Source organism: Patagioenas fasciata, chromosome 6, assembly GCF_037038585.1.
Source record: "Patagioenas fasciata isolate bPatFas1 chromosome 6, bPatFas1.hap1, whole genome shotgun sequence".
NCBI classification, from domain to species: domain Eukaryota; kingdom Metazoa; phylum Chordata; class Aves; order Columbiformes; family Columbidae; genus Patagioenas; species Patagioenas fasciata.
This window is the reverse complement of record NC_092525.1, coordinates 10,789,775-10,816,953: the sequence shown is the minus strand read 5'-3', so window position 1 is coordinate 10,816,953 and position 27,179 is coordinate 10,789,775. Positions and strand designations below refer to the sequence as shown.

Sequence of the window (27,179 nt, the reverse complement as noted above, 5' to 3'; positions counted from 1 at the left end):
CTGGTTTCAATACCAGATGAAATTACTCCTTAAATAATAAAAGCAAAATAACATTAAAAAAACCCCACCTGCTCTCATCTTAATGCAAATAATTTATCCACTGCTGTTTCTGTTGTTACAGCATGCTTCATCTTTTACAGAAAAAAAGTTTGTTATGTTCTTAACATCAATGTTGTGACAATAATTGAGGTCAATGAACTGAGACATGTATATAGCAACCCATCAATTCAGGCCATGAACCTGTGAACAGATTAACCCCTGAAAGGTCAGGCAGTGCTAATTAAAACCTCTAGAACAATGTAGTCTTACTGCAACTTTGGCATGCTGACCAATGGACAAAACAGTAATCACTTTCTCATGGTTTCAGACTCCTTTAGTGCTTGTTATGCCCATTTCTCACACTTTAGCATGCATAATATGCTCATTTTGCAGAGCTACCACAGTTTGTTCCGGGTTTGTGTCTTAAGCATTGCATTTGCATTCATATGTCCATGGCCTCATTATTTTTGATCAGTTTCCAAGCCAGTCTTTTCCAAACATCAATTTCTGGAGGTTTTGGAGTGATAAACTGTCAGGCCCACTCCTTGTTCTGTGAGCAGATAGATTTGTGCAGCCTTCTAAAAAAATGTTCAGATGTAAGATGCTACTTAGATTAAAAGAAAGAAAAATCTCCAAGAAAGAAGGGGCCTGTCTACCCAAGCAGGTGCTGGAAGGACAGAGTTCTCTCCACACTCTGTTCTTCACACAGGGGATTAGCCATGGTGTAGTCTTCTGCTAAAACAGCCGCCAGACAGGATCAGCTTGTACCTGATTAACATGGAGCATCAGAAGCCCCAGTGCAGGCCTCTCTGCACCCACCCATACAGCTATGGCCACAACAAGTATTTTACATATGGACAGAGAGGAGCTGGCTGGACCCGCAGTGCCAGAGCACTGAACTACCCGAAGATTTCCAAACTGGTACTTACATCCCATTTTACGTTTATCATTTCAATCACAGTATCTCCCATATGTCTTGGTTGGGAAGGGGTCCCTGACCTGAAAAACAAAAGCCCCACTGTGTGTAGAAACAAAGGCAAAGAAATGGGTCTTACTTCAGAATACTGCCACACATTTGGGTTTCCATGCATTTTGTTGGAAGATAATTGAGGGTTTTATGCACATATCCAGGACTTCTAGTGCAAGATGAACCTGGTCAGGGCAGTAGTGTGAACTGGGCTTGGGCAACTGGATATGCTGGGGATGCTCCATGAGTTCTATGGCAGAGATGATCCATGCATGCCCCCTAAAGCCAGAACATGAGGACACGTGCTGTGGAGCTGATGTTCTGAGCGCATGCAGAGAGCCCACTCAATTCTGAACACACTGAACCATCAGGGGCACAGTAAGACTAGAATCCTGGCCACGTGGGGACATTTTAACATAAAATATGCAAAAAGTAAACTGAAAAGTCAACAACTGGCATGTTCCCAAGCCGTGGGGCATTTATGCACAAGAAGCTGGTGCACAATAGTTTTAATGAAAGCAATTAGATATCATTAAATATACAATGCACATATTTGCTTTCCTTGTTTTCCTCAAGTGAAGACTCTTCCTTCTCTACATATCTTTTTTTTTGTTTAATTAACAAATTTTATTACTGCGTATTTGGATAATTACTGCCTTTTGATGACAAAATGTTTTAGTCTTCCTTACTTTTTCTCTTTTATTCCCTATTACGTTATTGGAGGATGAGTTTTGTTAAAGTTTCATATGTGATATTAATATAATTCAAGCATCTTCTATTGCTTTAAGCCGGTGGATTTTCAAATGGATTTGTTATTGGCATGGTATCCATAAAAATAAATCAAACCCAGCAGTGTTTTCTCCCCCTTTAATATTTCCTCTTCTCAGTTTTCTACTTCCTGTTACTTTTAATTGTCTTGTATTGTCTTTGCGCTCTCTTTCCACCTTCCTGCATTTGTCAAAACAGGCTGTACAGCAGAAAAGTCTGGTCATGTGAATGCCCAAGAGATTAATTAACCTTTGTGCCTTTAAGCCTCCTGAGCCGTTCAAGTCAGAACAGCAAAGAATCTGCAGCAGAAATATCTTTCTGAAAATAAATAACAGCCTCTTCAAAGCCCTGCTGGATAGATATATTACCTTATTTCTGGCCTAATCTTACTACTTTCAAATTCGGAATGTTTATGAGTTAAAATGGAAGCCTGGAGTAAAATCAAAAACTGGTTTTATGGTTTTTTAGTTGTGTTGAAGATCATGTGTACGGTCTTCTCTCTATTACAGGCCAAAGTCTGCTCCCAATGAAGGTTGTATCTTTGACTACACAAGAAAGACAGTACACACACAGAAGCAAGCACTGTGCTGAATGGTTTGTTTTAATCTTACTTTCAATCTTCTTGGACAAATAAGGAAATGCATTCTTGTGCACCTGCAACAAAAAGAGCCTCAGTCCCCTCAGGAAGCGCCTCTTCTTTATGCACCTTTTAGCACAAAAGCTTAAGCAAAACAAGTGTAACTGGTGGTGTGCTTCCCCTGGAGTCCAAATATTTAGGGCTGCAAATGAAACTGGGGAAATTCTGTCTTCCTTCAGGAAAAACAGCTTCAAGCGGCCAAAACAAATAGCAGATGAGACTTTTATATAAACAGATAACACCTCACGTCGTCTTTGTTAGGCTTGTATGCCGTAGCTTCCCTCTGTGGTGCAGTCCACCAGATTTATTACTTTGGTGTGCGGTTGTAAATAGGAGAGTCCGGGCGATTTGCATTTCCTGATGGGAACCGAACCGAGAGCGAGAGACAAACAGGGCAAACCCGGTAATTCCCCGGGAGCGGGTCGGTGCTTCAAACACCGTCCTGGCAGGAAAACCCGCACCAGCGCCGCCACGGCGGAGGGAGACACAAACCTATTACTGTATTTTTGATTTGTTTTTACACCCCGCGCTGTGTGAGCTGGGCCCGGCCCCTCGGCCCGCGGTGAACTGCGGTGAACCTCGCCCGAGCAGGCGCCGCTCTGCCCGGTGGCCGCTGGCCGGCGGAAGCGGAAGCCGGGCCGGGCGGTACAAGCGGGCGGCGGCGCTGCCGGCAGCAGATCGTGCTCGGCGGCGGGTGAGTGCGGGAGTGGTGGCGGGGCGGGCCCGGCTCTCCCTGGGCCGCCTCGATAAGGGGCACGTTCGGCGCCTGCGGGGGAGCCGAGCTCTGGAGGGTTTTCCCCGCTCTGAGGGGTAGAAACGATCCCGTAGCAGGGACTTCTGTATTTTCAATATATACATTTGCATATCTATAGCTATTAATCTAAGAAGGACAGGGAACTGCTGGAGAGAGTCCAGCGCAGAACCACCAAGATGCTGAAGGGAGTGGAGCATCTCCCGTGCGAGGAAAGGCTGAGGGAGCTGGGGCTCTGGAGCTTGGATGAGCCTGAGGGGTCATCTCATTAATGTTTATAAATATGTAAAGGGTGAGTGTCAGGAGGATGGAGCCAGGCTCTTCTCAGTGACAGCCAATGGTAGGACAAGGGGTAATGAAGCTGGAACACAGGAGGTTCCACTTAAATTTGAGAAGAAACTTGTTCCTGGTGAGGGTGGCAGAGCCTGGCCCAGGCTGCCCAGGGGGGTTGTGGAGTCTCCTTCTCTGCAGACATTCAAACCCGCCTGGACACCTTCCTGTGGAACCTCAGCTGGGTGTTCCTGCTCCATGGGGGGATTGCACTGGATGAGCTTTCAAGGTCCCTCCAATCCCTTACATTCTGGGATTCTGTGTAATGCATATTTATTTGTGTTTTACCAATAGAAGGGTTCTTGCTTTGGTTTGAAAATGAGTTGTTGGTGTGGGTTGATGCTCAGGTGTAGTTTACACTTCTCTGGTGGTTAATGCATCCTGGCCAGGCTGCTCTCACCACCTCTGAGTTACTCTGCGCTTTAATTCTTTTATGTGCGTATAGCAATAGGTGGGTGTTGTTAAACCAAAACCACATCTTGCTTTGTCCAGAATGAGTTTGTTTCTATGTTTCTTTTTATCTTTGCCCTTCTGAAAAGAGGCTTCCAGCTTTTTAATGAATCAAATAATGATGGCTAGCAGACATTGTACTTATTTTACATCTCGTTAGGGGGGAAGAATCTGAGTGGAAAGTATTAATTAGTGTGTTTTCTTCAAGTGTTTCAAATTCTCACATGTTTCTGTTCATTCAGAAGCTGTATTTCTTTCTCTGCAATGTTAATATACAACACTTAAGTGAAGCAAGATGGTTCTTAGAAAATGTGCTGATGCTAGTTATTGATTAAACGTGTACCTTGTCTTCTGGGCTAGAGTGTTGCATTTAAGGTGATTGCATAACATGGTTGTGTAAAGCATAAGGTTTATGTTTTACTTGTGTCACAGACCAATGTGAATCAAAAAGCCTTAAGTCTTTAGTTGTATTGTATGATGGTTTCTTTATTTAAGCAACTAAATTCAGATAAAAAGCACCCACTTGCATGTAGCTGGCTACAGAATTGCTGTGCAGGCTCAAAAGATACTTCCTACCCCCCAAAAATGGATGAACACCCGTAGTTTTATTCACTGATTGTCTTTAGCACCGGCACCTGGGCTTAATACATCTCAGTGCAAATCCAGAGCTAATAGTTTTTGTTAGCTGCTGTTCTGCACCAGGAGGTGCTGGTCAATTACAATCCCGATAAGAAAGGCCCTCAGGCTCTGTGAAGTACCATCTCAAACGCTGTTAGGTAGAGCTACCCTATGAAGAAAGAGGGTCGCGCTGAAAATCTTGTATCGCTTTGGGTGCTGGGAGCCCTGAGCTGTGCGGCATTGATCAGGCCTCCTCTGATCTGTGCACGGACCCTGTCCATAGGGTTACCCTGTTTCAGTCACTTGAGCTATTAGGGATTCTTTTACAAGAAAACAGCTCTATGCATCATTTCTGCTGTCAAACAAAAAGAATGCTTGCACGAGAACTTCTGCGTTTTTTAGGTAAAGGCGAGGATGCATAGGTTGTGTAATCACAGGTACCAAGTGGGAGCTGCCTGCAGACTCCTCCCTTACAATGAGCTGTCTGGGCTCATCCTGCAGCCATGGGTTGTGTGTCCCCCAGCACAGGCTTGAAGGCCACACTGTATGCGAAGCACAGCACAAGACGAGCCTGGACCTACTCAGGTTGACTGTTACATGGATCACCAGCTCTGTGGTAAACAAGGGCCTTCAGGTCAGGATCAGTCCAACTAATCTGTTAGCTCTCTGTGAAACAATGGGAACGTTTGCTGTGGGCTGTAAATCTACAAAAACATGGCTTGAGAAGCTAAGCAAGAATTTGAAAATATAAACTTTCAGTGTGAGCACATCCATCAGCTGGGACTTAATTATCTGAGGAGAATGATAACAATGTGGAGAAGGCCCAGCTATTTTGGGATATTATGCTGTGGGAATGCTGTGCTTTGGAATCTATGATTCTGTGATACATTCCTCCTACATAGTCAGCCATTCAACCAACATTGCGTGCTTGGTTTTCTTTGTTGCTTTTAAATAACATTCATGAGTTTGGATGCAGTTGAACTTGGGACCTGAGTTCCTCAGCATCTGCTGAAGTCAGCTCTCTGGGTTTGGAGCTTGTCCTGAGTGCAGTTCCTTTTTATAAGTTTGACCAGATTGTGAGGATGTTGGGACACGCTGTAAAACCTCCCCTTTTGATAAAAGCGTTGCCACTGTGAACAGATTGCTGTTCACAACAGCGATAAAGCCAGCAGGAGGTAATGGAAGATCCTGCTGGACCTTTGTTCTGTTGAATTTCACAGGGAAAATCCTTAGATATCGCAGTGCTAAGCAGGAGAGATAAGCCCAGGCTTAAAGTGACAACTGACTTTACATAATCTTTTCTTTTTAATTCTCCCTTTAGTAACAGAAGAACGCTTCTCCTCTGTGAATTTGCGTTAAATCAGGTGCGTGATGCTTTTTGTAATAGCAATGCTAGTTATTGCATTCCGTTTGTACTTGAAATGCATCTTATGCAAGAGTTGAGCTCTTAGTCTTGAATTTCCATCAGAGTCCACGTGCAGATTTTGGCAGAATGGGAACAAGGAATCTTTGAGCTCTTCAAAAGATAATGTCCCTTTCTGAACAAGCATGGAGACAGAAAAGAGCAGGAGACAACGTTATTTTGGGATTAAAAAGACACAAATATGGAAGGATTTACTGCATTTTAGCTCACTTTACACACAGCTATTTCTAGTTATGTGTCAGAATGATTTAAAAAATATATACACCAGTTTTATGTGTTCTGTGTACTGAGGTGTTATTTCCTAGTGTCCAGCTTTGAAAGGACTTCCATTTTGTCCTCTCTGCTGGTCCTGACTTCACATTAGGGAGGGATTTTTTTAAAGTAGTCTTCTCATTTGGTAGCATTTGCCTGTTGCAGGTGTTATAACAATTCATTAACAATTATGCTTGTTGCAGAGAAAGCCAAAATGTTTCTGGTTTTTTTTCACAATGCAGGACAGCCTTGGTAATGAGCTGTAGTTCAGCTCTGAGTTGGTGAAAATTTGGATTCAAGGATGACAAAACACATATGTGGCATAAAAAAGATGGGACTGGTCCTCCAGCAGTGATATTCTTTGGAACGCTTGTTTGTTTTTCTGGGCTATGCCTTCATAAATGCCTTTACCACTCACTCCTAATGAAAGCCCTGCCTGGATCGGTCTTCAAACCTTAACCTGCACCAACTGTTTCTGACAAAGTGTGTTTATCCCCAACTGCAGCAGTAATTAGAGCTTGTTCCCTGAGCCAACTGGTAGTAAATTGGTGAAAGACTTAGTGCAGAGGTTCCATAAAATTACTGTACACTAAGGGCAGACAAAGATCTCTTGCTCCCTTCTGCCTCATCAATGCTGAACTGCTGATTAAAAGGAAAAAAAGGCATGTTTTCACCTGAACTTCTCTGTTAATTGTATGTTATTGCAGCATGCTTCTTTTTGTACTTCTCAACAGTGAGAAATCTTAAACCTGTGCATTGCAAAGGAGAAAAGAGAATAAGAAGGATGAAATAAAGGCTTCCTTTTCTAGTCTCTCCAGGGTAACCGTTTGTCTCCTTTATACCAGTAAAGACTGTAAAGAACCTGCTTCCTCTTTATTTTAGCATCAAGAGGACCTCTATGACTTTTGGGTTTGCATAGAAAAGGTAAATTGTTGCAACTTACTGAATTGTGGCAAAACTCAGTTTGTTCTTTTTTTTAGGCAAAAATGTCTGCAGCATGCAGCTTCGTTGCACTCCACACTGGGCAGAAGATGCCTCTCATAGGACTGGGAACTTGGAAAAGTGACCGTGGCCAAGTAAGCAGAGAAAAACACAATATTGTGCTCTCAACTAGTATTTGTGTTTTGTGCACTTGTTTTGAAGATCCTAGATCTGAGGCCTGAGTCCTTCACTTGGATGGTTTTAATATTGGATCCACTGAAGTCAGTGGAATGTATGTATAGATTTGCCTGACTGGGGCCTTAAGGCACAAAAGCAGCATTGGCAGCAGATCCATTAAGACTTGTTAACCCAGGCTTCAGGCAACAGTGCTCTGGGAGATGAAAGATGCCGGTGAGTGCAATGAAAAGCCAAGACAGTGCTGTAGCTGTAATATGGTGCCTGACCTGGGCAGCCTCAGGCTGCCAGTCTGACCAGACGTCCCTCTGGCTTGGGCTGATGGCTCAGCTGAAAGCATTATTTTGGGAGGCAAGAACTCTAGTTGTTCTTGTCCTAACTCCTGTTTTAGTGGTCAGCCTACATTTAACAGAAAAATTAAGAACTTGCTTGTGTCATCCTACTTTTAGACTAAGAAGGGTAACGTGTCATTAGACATTTGCTCTGCTTCTGAATGCAATGAATTGGCAGACACCACACTTGGAAGCAATTGTGTGTTGCTGCAAACTGTCATTGGGGATGTTTGCATGCTACGGGCTGTACCTCCTGTTGTAATACTTCTTCCCTTTGTCTGTCTTTTCCTTTCGGTTTCCTTTATTTAAAAGGTAAATTCCTGCAGGCAGAGATTGCCTTTCACAGCAGGTATGTGCCGCGTCCAGCAGGAGTGTCCTCTTGCTTGGTGGACTTGTTGGTTTTAATCTTGTTTTAATGCCTTTTGTATTAGCTTCATGATGTTTTTTTGAGTGTGTCAGATGACACTGTGCTCCTGACTGAGAGGGAAAGTTAAAGCTCTTCTCAAGATGGCCCATTGTGCTTTTTGCTCATGCCAGCTACAGGAAAAGGTGGGAAATGAGCTATAAAAATTGAATCTATTCAGAGCCATTTTTATTGTTGGGTTGCCTGTCTAAACAACTGTCAGGACAGTGGATCTGTTGGGAACAGAGGCTCTGCTAATGTGGACGCTGAGCCGGTGTGAAAGCTCAGTCAACCTCTTAAATGAGGACAGGGGTGAATGTTCAGCTCTGTACTTAAAACATAAACTGACAGCTAAATTAAGATTATTAACATGCAGGAACTTAATGGATGAATTGGTGTGCAAAGCAGTTTAATGTCCATTGTGCTAAAACAAATGCCTGAAACTAAACAAAATGTGAATGTATTGTTTATTTTGTGTGCTAACTGTTCTGAGGAAAGTACGGTCTTATAAAACAACCTGCAGAGATCCCGCTTGTGCATAATTTAAACCTAGTTCAGATGGATTTTGCCATGATAAGCAGCACTTCTGGCAGCTGAACCCCGCATGGGATCCAGAGAACTTCTCTGGGGTCCCACAGAAGCCAATGGGAGTCACTTCTGTGAAATATTTACAGTCTTACTAGAACTTATTCCTAGAATATATTGGAAACATGATCTAGGAAGTGTGGTCAAAATGACCAGAGTTACAGAAGTTGGTGCTATTCCTTTCCTGTGGAAGAAATAAATTAGTATTTATCACTTTTCAAAACTGTTTGCATTTTTAAATGGAGCTTTATCAAATTCAGATACAGACCAGCAATTTGGCAGTGTGTCCAAATGATTTACCCTTAAAAGGACATAATGTAGTTCAGGGAGAATCATTGTGATTGTGAATCGAAGACTAAGACAAAAACCTACAGAGCAGAAGAATAATTATTGGTTGTATTTAATCTAGTTGTTTCCAAACTAGAAGCTATTTATTGAAAGCTCTTTCATGCAAGGGCTGCATTAGAAGCAAGAGTGGAAGTAGATTGCTTTTAAATTATTTCAGGTAAATATTTTGCAGATTGTAATTATTTTCCTTGCCAAGCTGCTTTTTGGTCTTGACCTTGCTGTCTTGATGAATTTCTTTATTATTGATGTTGCTGATCCTAATCAAGCCTTGTCCTTGTAGCTGGATCTTAGCTGTCCAGTACAATGGTCTCGTTGCAGCCTACATGGTAAGATCAGACAGGGGAAATTAATAATAAAATGTTTTCTGATTTACATGATCAAATGTTAGAAGATAAATTTGTTTCACATGTTACTATGGGAACATGATGAAGTGCTACTGAACAGAAGGAAACAAGCACAAAAGCTTATGAAGTGGCAGCATGAATGAGTTCAAAGCAAAGTCCATTCAGATAGGAGCATCAAGAATATCAGTAGCGCTTTTTTTTTAATATTGGAGCTTGATTATCTGTAGTTCTTTAATCCTTTGTTCTCTTTTCTCAAGTGGGCCGTGCTTTCAACCCTGAGGATTGATCCCCCCCAGATGAACAGCTTAACCTGCAGTGACAGAGGCTGATTCTGTTGGCCAGAGAGACGTGAGGCTGAGGGATGTTGTATTTGTCTATGTGAAACTTCAGAAAAGCTGAAGAGGAAATGTCTGCCTCAGAAAACCAGTCAGGCTGGGTGTCTTGTGACAGGATTGCAGCTATGGAGGAGACTGTTTAGTTCTTGAAAAGTTTGTTAGGCAATCTAGAGAATCCTTGCACTACTACTGGTGTACATTAAGGAAGGAACCTGGATTCTGTATCTAAAGTATAGGAGGCGAAACTATTTTAGAGAATATCAACTCCAAGCTGCCATTCCTTCCGTGGTGGTCAGAGTTCCTTTTCAGCAAGTTTTAGTGCAGTGTGTACAAACCGTGGTACTGCAACACTTCTGTTCTGATCATACTGCATCTGGATATCATGCAGACTGATGATCTGTTTTTTCCCTGTTTCCTGTCAGCAAATATACTTGAACTGCTAAAATATGGGAGCATTTCAGGCAGCAGGGCAGGCTGTCAGAGCCTGTTGTTTCCAGGTATTATTGAGTGAAACTGTTGGTGTGAAAGCCTCGTCAGGATGGCTTGGGGCTGTGCAGAAGAGGCTCCATGATCACTTGAACTCTGTGTTGCTTGGAAGTGTAAAGATGGTTTGTTAGTGTTTTTACCTTGTAATGGGCAAATTGAAGAACTGGAAATCTAATAATGGATATTATAATGAATTGGGACTTAGAGATTCTGTTTCTCAATCTGCCACTGGTTTTTAGCAATGGTGTGTTTCTTCATCTTCAAAAATAAAAGGAGGGGTGGGAAGGCCAGATTCCTTGCTAGGATGTATAAATGGGAGCGTAGTTCCTAACAGTTTGCTATGCAGTGCTATACAGCTTCAGCTGCAATACAGGGGCTGGTTTTGGGCAAACCACATCAAGAAAAGCAGGACCCAGCTGTCGAGCCAGCAGCAACGGTGATGCAAGGCTTAGGAAAGGTGAGTTGTGATGGAAGCTACAGTTACGTGGTCAAGAGAGGTTTGAGAGGAGTCATGCTGACGCTTTCCTAACACACAAAAATCCCTCACAAAGGGGAAGGGACGGATTTCATGTCTGTGAGAAACAGGGTGTGGAATCAGGACCATCTTGGTTAGACATCTAAAAGGCTCTGAAGATAAAGATGTCTAAGTATTGGAATAGACGGCCTGTCACGAACAAGAAGGGTTTTGACAAGTGTGTGTGGAAGTGGTTTAGACTTAGTTGGCCCTGCTGTGGGGAGTGAGGATGGACTCTATCTTGAGGTTCTTTCAGTCCTGCTTTCTGCAGTTATGTGGTGCCAGGTTGTGAGTCACACTTAAGCTGTGTGGCTCAACTTGCCTGATGCAAAACTCAGTAATTGCCCCTTCTATAGCAGTATAGACTGAAGTAAAGAGTATAAGGAATGCTTGAAGGATCCTTTGGCTGTTGTTACTTCACAACACCAGAGACCCAGAGGCATATGCATCTCCAACTGCTTTTCTAGTATTTTTTTTTCTTCCTTTTTTTCCTCTGCCCCCTAGGAAATGCATGTACCTGTCTGAACATAACCTCAAAAATACAGAATTCTTGTTAAAACAAAGTATTTTTCTTAAATTTACATCTATCTGTTGTTAGTTTTTTTCCTCCTCTCCAGAAATGCTTTTTTCGCACATTTTCTCTTGGTTGTTTGCCTTATGCGTAGAACAGGAACTCTCTTCACATTGGAATGTCTCAGTACGCTGAGAATCGCTTACACAAACACAGATTCTGCGCAAATGCAAACCTTATTTAAGTGGTCAGTCTCAGTTTTTCAGTGCTAGAAATTTGTCAAAACTTGCTGATAACGGAAATACAGCCTCCTGTTTATTGCTTTGCAGAGCCACGTTTGGAATGTCTTATCCATAGTTTTCTGCACATGGTGCCTGCTTTCATTTTTAGGCAAATCTTGTGCCTGTTTGGATTGAAAAATTGTTATCCTGATAGAGGAAATGGGGGATTAGTACAGACAAAGAACATCGCTATTTTTCTTTTCCACAACGCTCACCTTTTGGGAGGGTGGATATTGAGTCTGAAAAGCCTTTACTGTGTTGGAAATGATTTCAGAATTACCTTGACTTTGTGGTGACCTTCTGAGGAATGTCTTTAACAAAGCGAAATAAGGGCTGTGAAAACCATCCTGCAAGGGAAGGGAAGAGCTTACTTCACTGTTGAAATAGAAGTGCTTTGTCATTCTGGGTAAGGGAAACTGATCTGCGTTCGAGTTTTCCTCTCAAAATGCCAAAGAATGCGGTCAGAATATCCTGTGTCTGCCTTTACTGCAGTTCTTGACAAGAAAAAGAAATGAAATCCGTTTTTATTAAGTTGAAAGGAATCAATCTCTCTCTAACCTTTGTGGACAGGTTTTATCTCTTGACAAGAGAGACGTAATCTCTATAAATACACTAGGGCCCTGTTGCATCAAGCATTATACACAGTGTGTTTTACAGTCCCCCACAGTCTCAAGAGGCAAGTCAATGGAGAGCAATGTATAGAAATCACTGTACAGGTAACATGTACTTTAACTGTAGCGTTTCAGTTGGATAGGTGTAAAGGAGAACACATGCTTACTGCCCACTGGAAGTTAAATGAAATAGATTTTACTAACTGCTCATCACCCAGAGATGATGGTGACTGAATGATGTAATAATTCTTGATTCTTGCAAGGGATGTGCTGCTGTTGGCAACACCTTCGTTTTCAGCAATGTGGAAAGCAAAACAGAAAGTTGTGAACATGGTCAAGAGATCCCCTGCAAGCCACAGGGTTCATATTCCACTGTTGTGCAATCAGTGAGAACGAGACGTGAAGGAAAAATGTGCCATGAAATAGCATTATCTTGGAAATTAAGTGTTAGCAATAAAGCCAAACCCAAACTCTCGCAATTCTGGAATTAGAAAACAGGCTGTTTCTTTACTGGGAGAGAGGAGGTGCCTTGATTGACATTGATTCATTGGTCTGTTAGTTCGAGATTTTCTTCCTAAGCCATGATTTATTTGAAAACTACTTCTTAAAGCTCATTTTGTGTTTAAGGCAAGTGAGACAACTATAATTAAGGAGGAATCCCAATTCTGTCTGCTGAGTCCCTGCACGCTTGGCCTGTGTGCATGGTCTGTTTTCGTGTTACTCCTGCATTATCTGCTGGCAATTGGCTCTTCACTGCTAAAGCTGCAACACAGAGGACAGTGTCCTACTCTGTTTGTCTCATGACCTTATGTAGATCTGTACTTTGGGTGTGTTGTTCACTAAGGCCCTAACTTTCTTTTCCCCTTCCAATCGTGTGTCCCCTTTCACTGATTGTGTTGGATTGTTTCTGATTACAGGTGAAAGAGGCAGTGAAATATGCCCTAAGTGTGGGTTATCAGCACATTGATTGCGCAGCAGCTTACAGCAATGAAGCAGAGATTGGAGAGGCTTTCCAGGAATGCCTTGGGCCCAACAAGGTAAAAACACAAGAACCACCATGCGGACTGTGTGTTATATCAAAATTTGCAACTGTGACCTGAAAGTAGACTGTAAAGTGAACATTTGTAGATTTTCCTCCTGGTGTATCCCAGCTGTTTCTTATTAATCAGGAGCAGACATGAAAGAGCACTTTCTCTCCTCTATAACCATCCTGACTGTCAGGAGAAAGAAATATTGTCAGGAATATTTGCAGGGAAACTACAGAAAATGCCTCCAAAAAACAGGAGATTCCAAGAATCCCTAGTTAAAGTGGAATATATTTGCCATGTTTTATATGAAAAGTTACTCTAGTTTGCCAGTCTAGAACAGCATGCAGTGGTGGGTAGCCACGCCGAGTTTGGCAACTGTTGTTTTTTTGGTTATACACCAACTATGAGTAAATATGTACTTAAAAATATGGTTGCATTTGAATGTTTGGTAACTGTGACTCTGGGGCCTGCAGTGAGAGGCAGTGGCTTAAATAAAAAGCGATGTGGCAGGCATTCTTATGGATGACCTGAGGTGGAATCTTAAATTCATCCCCTTGCTCTTGTTGGCCCGAGGGGCCAGAAGGATTGGGAAAGAACGTTCTTATGTTCCGGCTTTCCTGCTGCTCTTGCCTTGGCTTTAGGGCAACCTCTTTGTTATGTGATTAGCTTGAGGGAGCCTGTTTTCAGCTTGCCCCAAGGATTCCTTCCTGCTAGATATGGTAACTAGTAAAAGGATGCACAGGACTCTTTTATTCAGTTTGTATTAGCTAGCTGACTTAAAACTAGAATTTTTAAAACATCTTTCTCTTTGAATACAAGTCATATGTGAAACATACAAATAACTGAATGCTTGGTGGAGAAGAACCAATTAATAATTCCATCTTCTACAAAGTACAGACTTGAGTGAAGCTTGGTCCTATGTAAGTCAGTGAGAAGTGCCCTCTCATGGTGTTCTGTGCTTCAGCTTGCAAATATGATCTGCCTTTTGTCTTTTATACTTCCTAGTTAACCAACTTTTCATTTGTTTCATTTCTACATCTTACCCTTCCCATACAGGGTACAGGGTGCTCAGTTCTTCGTGTGTTCCTCCCAGAACTTAGAAACATCAATGCAGAGATCTGGGGAAACTTTTCTGTCTATTTTCCCACACTCTTTCCATGAGAAGCATTCTTGGTTTGTAACATGTGATGAGTATATTAAGTTAACTGGTTGTGCCTAGAATGTGTGAATTGTTAAATGCAAGTTACAAAATTTACATCTGAATAAACTCAGCAATCTTTATTTTGGCCACATCACACTTAGTAGTGGCTTTAACCCTTGAATTGGAAGGTTTGGAGAAAAGTATGTGTGGAGGGCAGGATTGTTTTGTTTTTCAAACCTTCTACTAAATTGCTAAGTATTTGCTATACTTTAGGACTTGTTAATGCAAGTGTTTATTTCTTTCTTGCCATCCAGTGTATTTTTGAAAGGTTTAATTTGTAGGTTCCATGTGTTACCTTAAAAACAAACCAAAAACCAAAAAAAACTCCAACAAAAACCAAACCACTTATGTTGTTGTACTAGTTTTAAAGCTAGTTGGGGAATTGCTGGAGTTCTCTTTCTGAACTTCATCCAGTGAATTATGATCTCCTCCTTTTCTGAAAGGTTATTAAGAGAGAGGACCTGTTTGTAACATCAAAGCTCTGGAATACCAAGCACCACCCAGATGATGTGGAGCCAGCACTAAGGAAAACACTTGGAGACTTGAAACTGGATTACCTGGACCTGTACCTCATGCACTGGCCTCATGCCTTTGAGTAAGTTCTACCTGGAAAGAGCACAGAAAGCAGAAACCTCAGTTTTGCATAAGTGGCTGGTGTTGTGTCCTGAGGAGCTTCTTTCTGGGCTGTGCATTTCTTCCTTTTTACTCTGCCTGCAAGGTGTTTTTCAGTGTGGCTAATGGTGCAGTCCTATGGACTGTCGTATAGACACTTCCCACCCATAACCTGTACACTTGCATGTGGTCCATTCATTCGCAGAAACAGTTGCTTGAGTTTCATTCTTTGAACTTCAGTTGGGTGGGAATTTGTTTGCTGTTAGATTTGTATCACATCGATAAACATACAGTAGAGAGGACAAAACTTCTGGGTTTGTGTAGAAATATTATAAATAGAAAAGGGATAATTATTCTCATTGTTTAGCAATGATGAGGCTGGAAAAATAAGTATTAAGTCTTCATTTAAAATCTTTAAGCAATTACTTAAATTTTTTAATTGTGAGAACGACTACATAATGAAATTACGATTGCTAAACTTGAGACAATTTGGCATGGGTGCCAAAGTTAGGTAACTGAAAGTAGTCTAACTGGGAAAAAGTAATAAATCTTCATGAGACAAGTTTCTATATTGAAGCTTGTCATCTTGTACTACCTGAAAATTTGGCTCGCTGTGAGGTAAATTCTGCAAGTTTAAAATATATTAGAAGTTTAAAATAGTTTAGTGTCTTCATCTAGACATCAGGGAAGTGTGGCTGCTCTTCTTGGTTCTGCCATTGACCTCTGTGGTAACCTTGGAAATATCGAAGCTGCTTTGTGCCGTAGCTTTTCCTTATCTGCAAAATGGGAATTAAGTGCTTTGCAAGGAAGACAACTCTCCTGACTGATAGTTGTTAGCTGTACTGGAGTGGCCAAGCACGTGCAGTATCGTGGTATTGGTATGAGGAAGAAATGAAAATGACTTCTTATGACGCTTTAATTGCAGTAATTGCATGATTTGAGGAAATACAAGATGAGAGAGTTTTCCATTCAAGTGCTAAATGCACTTACCCTACAGCCCCATCAGCAGCGGAGTTCCTTGCTTTATTTTCTGGGAGGTGTGGAAGCAGTTCTTCCCCCTCTTGCAATCAGGAAAAGACCAGGGGGGGAATAAACCTCCTGTCCAGGTGTTTGTATGGAGACTTCAATCAGCAGTGGAAACCCTGTCCGATTAAGGGGCTTCTGTCTATTTGCAATTCCGAGGATGTGTTTTTCCCCTTTCTAGTCATATGAACTGACTTTTACAAAGCATACAGCGCTAGTAGGAGGAAAGATGATAAAAAAATAAATATGTTCCTCAGCATACCAGAATGAGGAAGTGTTTCCAACTCGAGCTGGTTTGGAGGAAGAACCGTTCAAAATTCCCCCTGTTGTGAAACAGGTTTGATTTCCAGTTAATTGAGAGAGAGGAGGGGAAAAAATAAACGCCAAAAAACACACAAAAAACCAAAACAAACACAAAACTAATAAACATTGCTTTGATCATAACACAAATAATGATGTATATTCAGATATTACTAGTATTTCAGTTTACTTGATGTTATGGAAACTGTTGACAAAGCTGACATTGTAGAAAACATGAAACTGCTTTATTAACTGCAAACTCTTCACTCTTCAGTTTTCCAGTAGCTCTACTCCAACTATTTTAATATGTGGTTATCTGTAATGCCTATTTTATTGTGAAGCTGAGCAAACTGATGTTATTTACACAGAAATTAAAATAGACTTTGGATGAAAATCGCAGTGCTTCTAGGTCTTGAAAATTAATCTCACTTAACGTACTACTCTTGATATGTGAGGCCGCTTTTCTGAATTGCGAGCCCGTAAGGTTTTTAGAGTTATTTTTGGTTCTAGATTTATCAATGACGTGAACAAGAACCTTTTCCCCTTGTCCCCAGCTGATGCTATTTCTCACACTGTTTGCTGCCGAATTAAAGCTGTGTGAGACAGTTTCTGAGGCCTGAGCTGGCAGAGCCCTGCGGTGATTGTGAAGCAGAGCTCTTCCAGAACCCTTTGGCAGTATGGTGGTGTCACCTGGCAGAACCAGGTTATTTGGGTCTGGGTTTTTTTGTTTGCTCATGGGGGTTGTGGTGGTGTGGTAAAATTTGATTTTTAAATGGGTTGCTATGACTAACTGGAAACACATCCAGCCTACAATGAATATGTGCATGTTAACACCTCTGAGAATCTGCACTTGTATCGAATGCTGACACTGCTACAGAATCCAGAAAGAGTGGGAAACAAGCGTATTTTGAATACAGTATCTTCTAGATAGCTCTTAAAACAGGATATCTTTGGTAGCAGCTAAACAGACTATGAAGAATATCAGTCCTCCCTCAAGAACAAACTGAAAAACCAATGCCGCCCTCTGTGCTGCTGCTCTGTAAATCACCTGTTTTGCTAGGACCAAAATATGCAAAGAGCTGCTGCTGTGTGTGCAGTGGCTTATCGGTTTTCATGTAGTCACATGTAGTTCAAAGTACTGTATAACAAGTTTCTATAGGAAAGACTCTATGTGAAATAATTTCTTATAGGTTAAGTCAGCATAATGGAATTCAACAGGCAAATTAGCTCAATTTGTATTCTGTCCTCCAAACTATGTATAAGCTTTTGAGAATACTTTGAGGAAAGTTTCTTTTAGTGAAGGACCAACATAAGTCATGTGGTATATGTGCTTATACTTTGCCTTTGATGCTACAGACGAGGGGACAATCTCTTCCCAAAGAATCCTGATAACACGGTGTGTTATGATTACACTGATTACAAGGATACCTGGAAGGCTATGGAGAAGCTGGTGGAAAAAGGTCTTGTGAAAGCCATTGGGCTGTCAAACTTCAACAGTCGTCAGATTGATGATGTACTAAGCGTGGCTACTGTCAAACCAGCTGTGCTCCAGGTAAGGTGAATAAAGGAGAGGACAAATACCTTTCCTACGTGTACATGAGTGAAGGATTTGCAAAGCAATGCTATGTGTTTAGCACAAGGCGTGAAGCTGCGTAGTACAAAGAAGAATATAGCCGTCTCTGCAGGAACAGGGACACAGAGGTGATCTTCCGAGGCAGATTAATTTGTTGGGGAGGAGGCCTGTGTCCATGTTCTGTGGCTGTTTATATCTACTTACTTGAACAGGTCTGTGGAAGAGTTCATCTGCCCTTTGAGAAACAATTTTGTCTATAAGACAGACAGACTGTGGGGTAGTAACTTGAATCCATTCTGTAGAGAGCTTCCTTGCTTGTTGAATGACTCATTTGGTACATGGGGAAGATCCACTCTAAACTTAGACGATCAGTTCTGTAAACTTAACCTACCAGATGCTTTTTCATTCTTTCATTAAAGCTTATCCTCAAAAGGTTTTGCAGAATCTGGAATGACCTGTGAAATGTTTGGTTCTGATGTGCTTTTGGCTTCCTGTTTGTTTAGAGATTTGGATTAATATCTGTTCTCCAGCCATTCATTGTGGGTTGTTTCAATAGGTGGAATGCCATCCTTACCTAGCTCAGAACGAGCTGATAGCTCACTGCCAGAAACGAGGACTGGTTGTCACTGCCTACAGTCCTCTCGGTTCTCCAGATCGCATGTGGAAAAATCCGGATGAGCCCGTGCTTCTAGAAGAACCTGGGATCAAAAAACTGGCAGAAAAATACAGCAAATCGCCTGCACAGATCATCCTCAGGTACAGAACAATTGAGAGATGATGGAGTGGGACAATTTGGGCAGCAGTGTACCACATTTGAGTGCTACCTGTTGAATTTGGACTCAGTCAGTTACTTGAACCCTTAACCTCTTGCTGCTGCATTTACATGGGCTCCCAGGAAGAGAGGCTGAGGAAAGGACCTTCCTCCTTTGCACTGAAGAACTGTTTGCTGTTTTGTTTAATGTAGCAAAAGCCAGCGACTGGATACTGAGAAACAAGATGACTGAGTGATATCCAGAATGTGATCAGCACCTTGTAAAGTAAAATTGGATTTTTATCCTCATTTTTTCCCTGGCTTTGTATCTATTGATACCACTAGCACAATCTTGGGCAGCAGCAAGTTGCTCTGCCAGCTGAACACATTCAGGACTGTGCTCAAACCACTAGACAGGCACTTTTGAGGTATCTGTGTTTTCTCCTGGTTTCTTGGTGGTTGTCGTGTTAGAACTTGCATAAAATCCTTGAGTATGTTTTTCTGTTTCTTGGGTTTCTAGCTGGAAGCACCTGACACTTGCTTGTTCAAAGACATGAACGTCTTCCCCTCATTGATTAGTCCAATGGCTTCTGTCTTGCTTGCGCTTGGACTTAGTAGGTCCTAGCACTAAACAGTGATACGTCAGCCCTCTTCTGGGTATTTTTATTCCACATAGAAACATAAGAGGTATCGCTGCTGCCAGAGATTACTACTCAACCAAAATATCATGGTTCTTGGGCTGCACACATAGAAAAATCTCTCTTTTCTGAACAGATGGCAAGTGCAGCGTAAAGTGGTTGTCATTCCCAAGAGCGTCACTCCTGCTCGCATTCAGCAGAATCTCCAGGTAAGTTTAAAAGGAGGAAGGGAGTTGCAGCAGTGCCCTTCTGTGTGAGTAACATATTGTCCTGCTCCTTGCAGAGCAACAAGCTGAGCCTCTTGGTTCATTCTTGTTCATCAATGTCTGCACATGCTTAGGAGGGTAAAGATTTTTGGAAAACAAACTTGTTGTGTTTTAAGCAGCTGAGTATGAGTGTGCACATGCACAGTCTTGTTATCAAAAGGTAAAGAGTGTCTTTGGTAGAAGTCTAAATTTAAAATCTTTACTGAAATTTATCAGAGATACAAATTTATCAAACAAGGGAGTCTTCTAATGACGTTTAATCATTTGTATTTTTGAGTAAGTGCTGTTCTGCCCCACAAGTGAGGGTTGATAACTATTTCTGCAGCAAACTGCCATTCTAATGATGATGAAGGAATAAAATTAGTGTGATTCACTTCTGCTCTGAGATAGTTCTCTTTAGAAATTCACAGTTCGCTTTAGAAATTATTGGAAAACTCTGACTTCCAATCATTTCAAGGGAAGTCTCTGAATCACTTCCTGTGATCTTCTTTCAGCCCTTAATCATACCGATTGGCTGGTTATATATCTGGTTTTAAGTTAAGACTTGTTTCTGTAATGGTTACTCCCATTAAAGCAATTTCTGCCATGTAGTTTGCTGCTAGAAATGTCAAGAAGTTCCAATGAACTCTGCAGTTATTCAGGGAACAGAATATTGACTGAATAGGCAGCACTTGGAGGAACAGCCCCACTGCGTTTTGTCTTTGTGGAAGAGTTCTGTGCAGTGTCAGCATAAGGTTTGAATTGGCAAGTGTATGAACACCTCAGGCTTTGGTATTTATTATGAAGCAGGTTTAATTGTAACTCCGTATTTAGGAACAGAAGACTAATACTGCCTGAAGCCAAGATTTCTACAGATACATACAATCTGTTGATCAGAGTTGCGTGGAATTTCCCTCTATTTGAGGCATCTGAGTCTCAAACTTACCCAAGTTGCAGCTTCTGAAGGTGTTCGAAATATTGAAAGTTGCATTATGTTTAATTTACTTCAGTTTTAACACTAGGATCCTGCAACTCTGATGTAGCATGTAGATTTTCTTTTTGAACGTACAAAATAAATATTATGTAACTATAGCTTAAATAAATTATTCCAGTCTTGTGTGCGTTTGCCTCGGTTACAACTGTGTTGTTGCACTAGCACCTGAAATTAAACACTGAAACAGTCAGAAATGTCTTGGGTTACTGCTGCTGTTCCATTCTGTTCTGGATAATTGAGAAGTGGAATGAACTTTTCTGCCTCTATAGTTAGATCTGTTGCTTGTGAATCTCTGAGGAAATTCGTGGCACAGGTTGATGGTTGTGACTTACAAAGGAAACAAAGCCAAGAGATAAAATTCAACATCAATTAAATAAGAAAAAACTGTAGTTATTGAATAAAGCCTCTTGCCCTTTGTTCTCAGGTGTTTGATTTCAACCTCACAGAAGAGGAGATGAGCCACATTGGAAGCCTGAATAAGAACTGGCGTTACATTGTGCCAATGATTACGGTAAATTTCTCATGTTTCTAATGGTTTTGATTACGTGCATGTGGGCACAACTTGGGGGTTCTGCAGTTTTCTTTCTTATACTGTCCCTTTCAGAACTACTTATAGATAAGAGCACTAAGTCTGTTTAGACTGCCTAAAATGAAGCATTTTTCAAAAGCTGGGTACGAAAAAGGTAGCTTTTTGAAAACTTTTCTCTGTTTTGGCTACTGGCAGCTCTCTTGAGTTCTCATTACCCACCTGTCCATGGGCCTTTAGCCAGAGTCACCATCTTCAAACCTCACCAAACTCTTGCTCATTTCTCCATCTCATGTACAAGCAGCCCAAGGTCCAGGCCATTCCTCTAGAAATGCCCCTTGCTCCAATTGTCCCCAACTACTTCACACCATAAACCTCTTAAGATCAGTGAAGAGCCAGGATGCTACTGGTTCTCCACATCCATTGTGAAAGTCACATGAGGGAATTTGTCCCCTCCGCTGGTTGTCCCTCCTTTCAGCATGTGATGTAATGACCTTCCTTAGTGTGGCTTAGGCTGTGTTATTTTTCTTCCCAGATCCATTAGCCACAGCATCTTTTCACATCAGTAGTTTACTCTGTCACATGAAACTTCATGTGCTAAATGAGGCCAGTCTGGTTGTAGAGAAACCCATGTTTTATAAGTGTTGAAGGCTTCTTGGCCTTTCTTTTATTAAAGGACCTAACCGTGTCCCTTTTGCTGCACTACAAAAAAAGTGATTTCAATGCCTTGTTGTCTCCTATCTTCATAGTGTTCCTCATTTCTTGTTGTCCTGCTTCTGATCATACAGCAGAGCTGTTGCCGTTCCCTGGTGTGTCACTGAGCAACATGTGGCAACTGAGCTGTAATGAGTCTGAACTGATTGATCCCTTCTCTACCATATAGTATGCTGCATAGATACAGTAGGTCTCTGCAAATTTGGAAGCTGTCTGCCTGTAAATTAGTATTCAGTAGTCAGTAGCTACTGGTTATAGGAATTATTTGGGGAAGGCTTTTCTCCAGGACTTACCATTGAGGTTTTTTGAGTACTTGAGAGCCCATGAGTGACTGGTCTGTGTTAGAAAAGAGAAGCTGTGAATATGTGGTGAATGTCTTGTATCAGGGGTAGCTAGCTTGCTACAGCCTTCACTTTGTCCTACTGGGGCTTATGAGAGCTTCAAGGCTGTGTTGAACTGTAGGGTTGTTTCAGTACGTGTGCATAAATATAAACCTTCACATCCCTGCAGCCAGATTTATCTTTGTGCTTATGGCTCGGAGTCTGTACACCAAACTGCTTATCTGTGAACAAGCACACCTGGTGCTGATAGTATGTTTCTTTCAAGTGTTTTGCTACTGCAAACAAAGTTGTTTCTCAGTGAAACTGTGAAATACGTTAGAATGTAGCCAGCTCGGACAATTCATGTGCTTTTGTTACCTGGGAGACCTGATCAGGTCACACTGATTCACAAAGGAGAGATGAAATACAGTTCAAAGTGCCAGCCCATTCAGCTAGAAAAGGGGCTAATGTGATGCAGCTGGGCTTCAAAGATACTGCTGTATTGTCAGATAGCAAGACAGGGAGAAGCAGGATGAGGAGAATTAAAACGTGACTCTGTAGCCGTAAGATCTCTAGCGGAACCTTTTGTTTCCTGCCCATCCCTTCTGAGCTTATCAGAAAGAATTTTCATCATCTGTGAATTAAAATTCCTGTCTAGCCTTTCATGCCTATCTCCTCTATGAATCTAAGTTAGAGTGTCCGGATTTCAAAGTGTGATATGGCCGTGATATCACAGCTCCTGTCATACCTGGTGAGACAGTTTTTCCTTGTTGATATGTAACCACAGGTTCTTATAGTCATGCCACTCTTCTCCACATTGTGTTTTTGTTTAAAATCTGAGGAGAGGCTATTATGTTGCCAGTAAACAATTTAATGAGCTGTTAAAGTATAAAAGCAACTTATTTGGATAGAGGTTGGAAATAGTTTAGCCATACCTTGCACCAGCCTGAAATCCAAATTTTTGGAAACATCTGATTGGCCAAGGAATATACTTAAGGGAAACTTGAATGACTAGCGAGCCAGGAGAGGAGTGATGGTGTTGTATATGATCTATTTTTGATAGTTAGCTACAGCTGACCTGGAATGTGTTCACTGCTGATTTCTTGCTGTCTGCCCCCCTTCTCTCAAATTCCTGGGCTAGGCTGGAATCAGCTCTGTGAAACATTGCTTCTGGCAGCTGCTGTCTTGGCATGCTGCTAACAAGAATGCTTACCTGAAGACCTGTTCAGTATAGCAAAATATGTGGGGGCAAGAAACTGGGGGGCAAAATAAGGAATACAAATTCTAGGAACGTGAGGAAGTTGTTGGCTCTCAAGGCAATATGAGGAGACCTGAAGATACTGTGATGCTTTTGTCCGCAATTTTAAGGATTGCCCTGAGATGACAGCTTCATTTCAGCTTTATTTTATTATAATCAGAGCATCAGTCGAGTGTTAAACCTTAACATCTTCCTTTTCTGCTCTGTGGTGCCCCCAAGTGACTAATTTCACACTTCAGTAGTCTTCACGGTAAACAACTCATTACTGGAGATCCCAGTGGTTGCTTTGAAATGCAGGTTTATACAGAAAGCTAATAGAGGGACTTGCGAGTGGATACTTGGTTTGAAGTTCCTGTAACATTTTGAGTGATCTCCAACATCATGTTAATACAGAAATCACATTTGTATGAATAAAAAACCCCCAATGATTTCTCTAACATAACTTTTATTCAGTCATTAGTTGCTTGGTATAAGTTTTAGCTGAATGATGCTGGTCCGTCACCCAGGGAGGTGTGTGTGTCTCTTTGCCAATGCTGCATCTAAATTCCCACAAACGTTACAGGTTTTACCTGAACTCCTCAGAAGTTGCTGGTGTTGCAATGGACTTAATGTAACTACATGTGCAAGCTGGGCATCTGAGTGCTTAGAGGTGGGATGTAGGAACTGAGATTTCTGTGTGGCCATGTCTGCTTTTGGGCCAGCCTGAGCCTGTTTCATTATCTGTGAACATCCCATTTTATAGCTGAAGAAGCTGGTCTTCCATGGAAATGTTCTTAAACAAAGGGTGCTATGTAGGAGTTCATTGACACTATTAATACTTCAGTGTATGACCCTGAACAAGCTATTCCGTGTTTTTCTTCTTACCAGTCTGTAAAATTAACAGCCCAGCAACTCTATCATGGAAACATAGGCAAAAACTCTGATTGTTTTGAAGGGTACATGTTGCAACGCTTCTTCAATAATGGCTATAAGGCAAGAGGCTTTTAACTATTCTTAATCTAATTCTTCAAGCCTCAGCAGCTGGAAGAAAAGCTCTTGCTCTAGGCTACAGAAATCTCTCTCTGTTTTTAATTAGTTTTCTTTAATTTTTATTTCAAGAATGCTAAGAGGGCTCAGGGGTAGAGGAGCAGCTCTTGTTTAAGCTGAAAGAAATGCTCCCAGATATTTGGGATATGAAGATTTAGAAATCTAAACCATGTAGAATTTGAAACTGAGAGTAGGAATGGATTTTTATCTTTCTGATGTGAGTCTGTCTGTTTACTTCACAGGTGAATGGAAAGCTAGTAGCAAGAGATGCTGGACACCCCCATTATCCCTTCAATGACCCCTATTAACTGCTCAGAAATAACATGCTTCTCTGCACTTTCTTCCACAAAGTAATTGTTGCCACAATTTGTCAGAAATCCTGTCCAAATAAGGCCTTCCTTCCTGAGTAGATTTACTTACAACATACTGCTTCTAATTGACCTTCTTTCTGGAGATCCTGTAGCTTCCATGTCAGACTTTGTGGATTGATTACAATGAGTGCAAGCTCGTTCCTGGAAGCATCAAATCTTTTGTGATTTAGACAAGAAGAGCAGGGGAGGCGAAGTCAAGTTCCAAACACATAATTAGCAGGTTGGGGCAATACTTTGGCTTTACTGCCTGTGAAACAGTTTTGAAATCTTCAGTTATTACCATGATGAAAAACAAAAAGAGGGAAAGGCGTGAAATCACTTTAAGGCTAAACAACTGCTCAGCCATTTACTTTGATATCTTTATTAATATTTTTATACAGGGAATTCACTGAAGTGTGCTACAGTTGTGCTATGTCTGTAAGCCGTTCATTAAAACCCAAGTAACCAGCTATGCCCAGTGCTTTTTGTCACCTTTAGAATACTTGTGGGACTTGGAAATCCCTCTTCTCTATTTTCTTTTTAATTTGCCTGTAGAGTTGAGGAGAATAAATGCATACCCTGGAGCAGGCCTTTGGGGCAATCATCTCTGCTGTGACACGTGCATAGGTTTCAGCTCTGGAAATAGCTCTGATTGTCCCATCGTAAAAGCCTCAGGAACTTTTTAGAAAATCTTGTAGGAAAACGTCCTGCTTTTACCGTAGAGTTGCCCGGTGTCCCTGTGCCAAAGATGTCCAGTTTGAGTTGTGGAAGGTCCCAAAATTAGTTCCTGACTATACAGTAAGAGCAAAGACCTGTCAGATGACTGCTTCCCTTCTAATGTTGCATTTTTGGCTGCTGCTTGGGAGAACCGGTCCTGTCTGCTGCTGCCGACCTGCTGGTACCACTGGGCAAGGCAAGTCCATTGTGTTCCTGTGCCTCTGTCTTCCCGAGCAGCTCCAGCACTAACAACGTTTTGTTTCGGTCTCTTAATGAATTGTGGAGCCACCTTAGTACAAAGGGCATGAGGTGTTAGCACCTACCCATGCTCTGAGAGTGATACCTTCTGTGGCCTTAGCTATGTTAACACTTTGTGTTTTTCTACCTGTAAATTAGGATTAATGCCCATTTGCATAGAGACAGATAGGGTAGCAAGACAGAGTTTCTAAAGGCCTCTCGGATTTAAAACAAAGGAGCTCTTTCAGATCTGTTGATGCCAAACACGGGCAGTCATGGGGACAACTCCATTTGCTGATGGATAAAGCAAGCTTAACTGACTGTAGGTGAAATAACACTTTTTAATCTCATAGCAATAGCAAAGATAGAAAAATAATCTTCTGTATTCAGATGGCTCAAAAATTAAGAACTGGATTATTTTAGTTTCAATAACCTCATTTATAGTAGGCCTATAGTAAAACTGTGTATTCACCTTGAGCGTAATGGCTCCTCAAGTATTTCCTGCCCTGGGCCTCTCAGTGTGCGGCTGAACCGGAGCAAACCTGCTTATCACTTTTTGTAATCCTTATGTAAAACCTAATGAATTTCTGTTCCTCAGTAAAGTGTTTCCCAATTCCTGCTGAATTTACTGCAGTGGTGAAAGCCATTCCAGCTCAGTTAGGATTCTTTACTAAACTGGATTTTTTCCTTCTAAGGGAAATGAAATCCCTGTTGTTTTGTTGTTATTCTGATCAAACATGGTTCTTTGAATATGGTTTTTACTGCCATCAGTAGGGAAGCAGTTTTACTTTGTGCTGTGTAGAATGTTAACAGCAGTCCTGCCAGGAACGGTGGCTTTTGTTGCATGTAGTTCCACTTACATGTTTGCATGTCTTAAATAAATGCTGTATTCATTGTATGACTCTTGAGATGTTTCTGTTCCCCCTGTAATGTCAGGGCTTTAACTTTTTGTAGTTAGTCTTGGTTACAGAAATAAGTGGGCAGAGAGAATTCCCAAGAAGAGCAGATCAATTCTGCACCTCCGCTAAACCCACCGTTCCCAGCTCTTACTGCTTGGATTAACGCAGCGCGTTGGAAGCTGCCGAACTTTTATCTTGAAAATAGCACAGGGGGAATGAGCCTCCAGCAGCTTTGTTGCCGCTGTGCAAGTTTTATGGAGGTCTGCGCTGTCACAGCGCCCGCAGCCATGTCTGCCTTGTCTGGGGGCTGCGTGTGCTGGGGGCGAAGCTGGGGTACAACAGGCTGGGCTGGATGTGGTGGGAGGGCCGGGCCGGGGGTCCAAGGGCCTGGCTCGCCCTTCCTGCCCGTGTCCGCCATCCCTCGCACCGCCCCCAGCCCGCCCCGCTGCCGTGCGGAGCCGGGACGGGCCGGGCGGTGCGGACTACACTTCCCAGCATGCCGCGCGGCGCCGGCTGCCCCGCGGTCGCCGTGTCCCCGCGCTCCCGCCCCGCCTCCCCCAGCACTACACTTCCCAGCGCGGCCCCGCGGCGCCCGGTCGCTCTCGGAACTACATTTCCCAGCAGGACCCGCGCGGCCTCGTCCCGAACGTCCCGCGGCGGGCGGGC

General features: G+C 42.1%; 2 protein-coding genes across 5 annotated transcripts in view; one reads left to right on the top strand and one right to left on the bottom strand.

The window, feature by feature from the left end:
• The window catches only part of PRDX1 (peroxiredoxin 1), a 341,280-nt gene that overhangs the window by 8,893 nt on the left and 305,208 nt on the right, over positions 1-27,179 (bottom strand). The window lies entirely within an intron of this gene.
• On the top strand, positions 3,001-26,512 carry AKR1A1 (aldo-keto reductase family 1 member A1). Of its 2 annotated transcripts, XM_065841961.2 has the most exons (10): positions 3,018-3,105; positions 5,882-5,924; positions 7,216-7,311; positions 13,019-13,138; positions 14,774-14,925; positions 17,622-17,817; positions 18,395-18,594; positions 19,364-19,436; positions 20,891-20,977; positions 24,553-26,512. In XM_065841961.2, the coding sequence occupies exons 3-10, from the start codon at positions 7,222-7,224 to the stop codon at positions 24,616-24,618; spliced, it is 984 nt and encodes a 327-aa protein (XP_065698033.1). In that variant the 5' UTR covers positions 3,018-3,105; positions 5,882-5,924; positions 7,216-7,221; the 3' UTR covers positions 24,619-26,512. The 2 variants fall into 2 exon arrangements, with proteins under 2 accessions (XP_065698032.1, XP_065698033.1); XM_065841960.2 differs by lacking the exon at positions 5,882-5,924 and having other exon boundaries at positions 3,001-3,105.

Coding starts and splice junctions, on each gene's coding strand:
- AKR1A1 (XM_065841960.2), top strand. CDS start 7,222: ATGTCTGCAGCATGCAGCTTCGTTGCACTCCACACTGGGCAGAAGATG. Junction 13,139..14,773: donor AATGCCTTGGGCCCAACAAG/GTAAAAACACAA, acceptor CTTTTCTGAAAG/GTTATTAAGAGAGAGGACCT. Junction 19,437..20,890: donor GCATTCAGCAGAATCTCCAG/GTAAGTTTAAAA, acceptor CTTTGTTCTCAG/GTGTTTGATTTCAACCTCAC.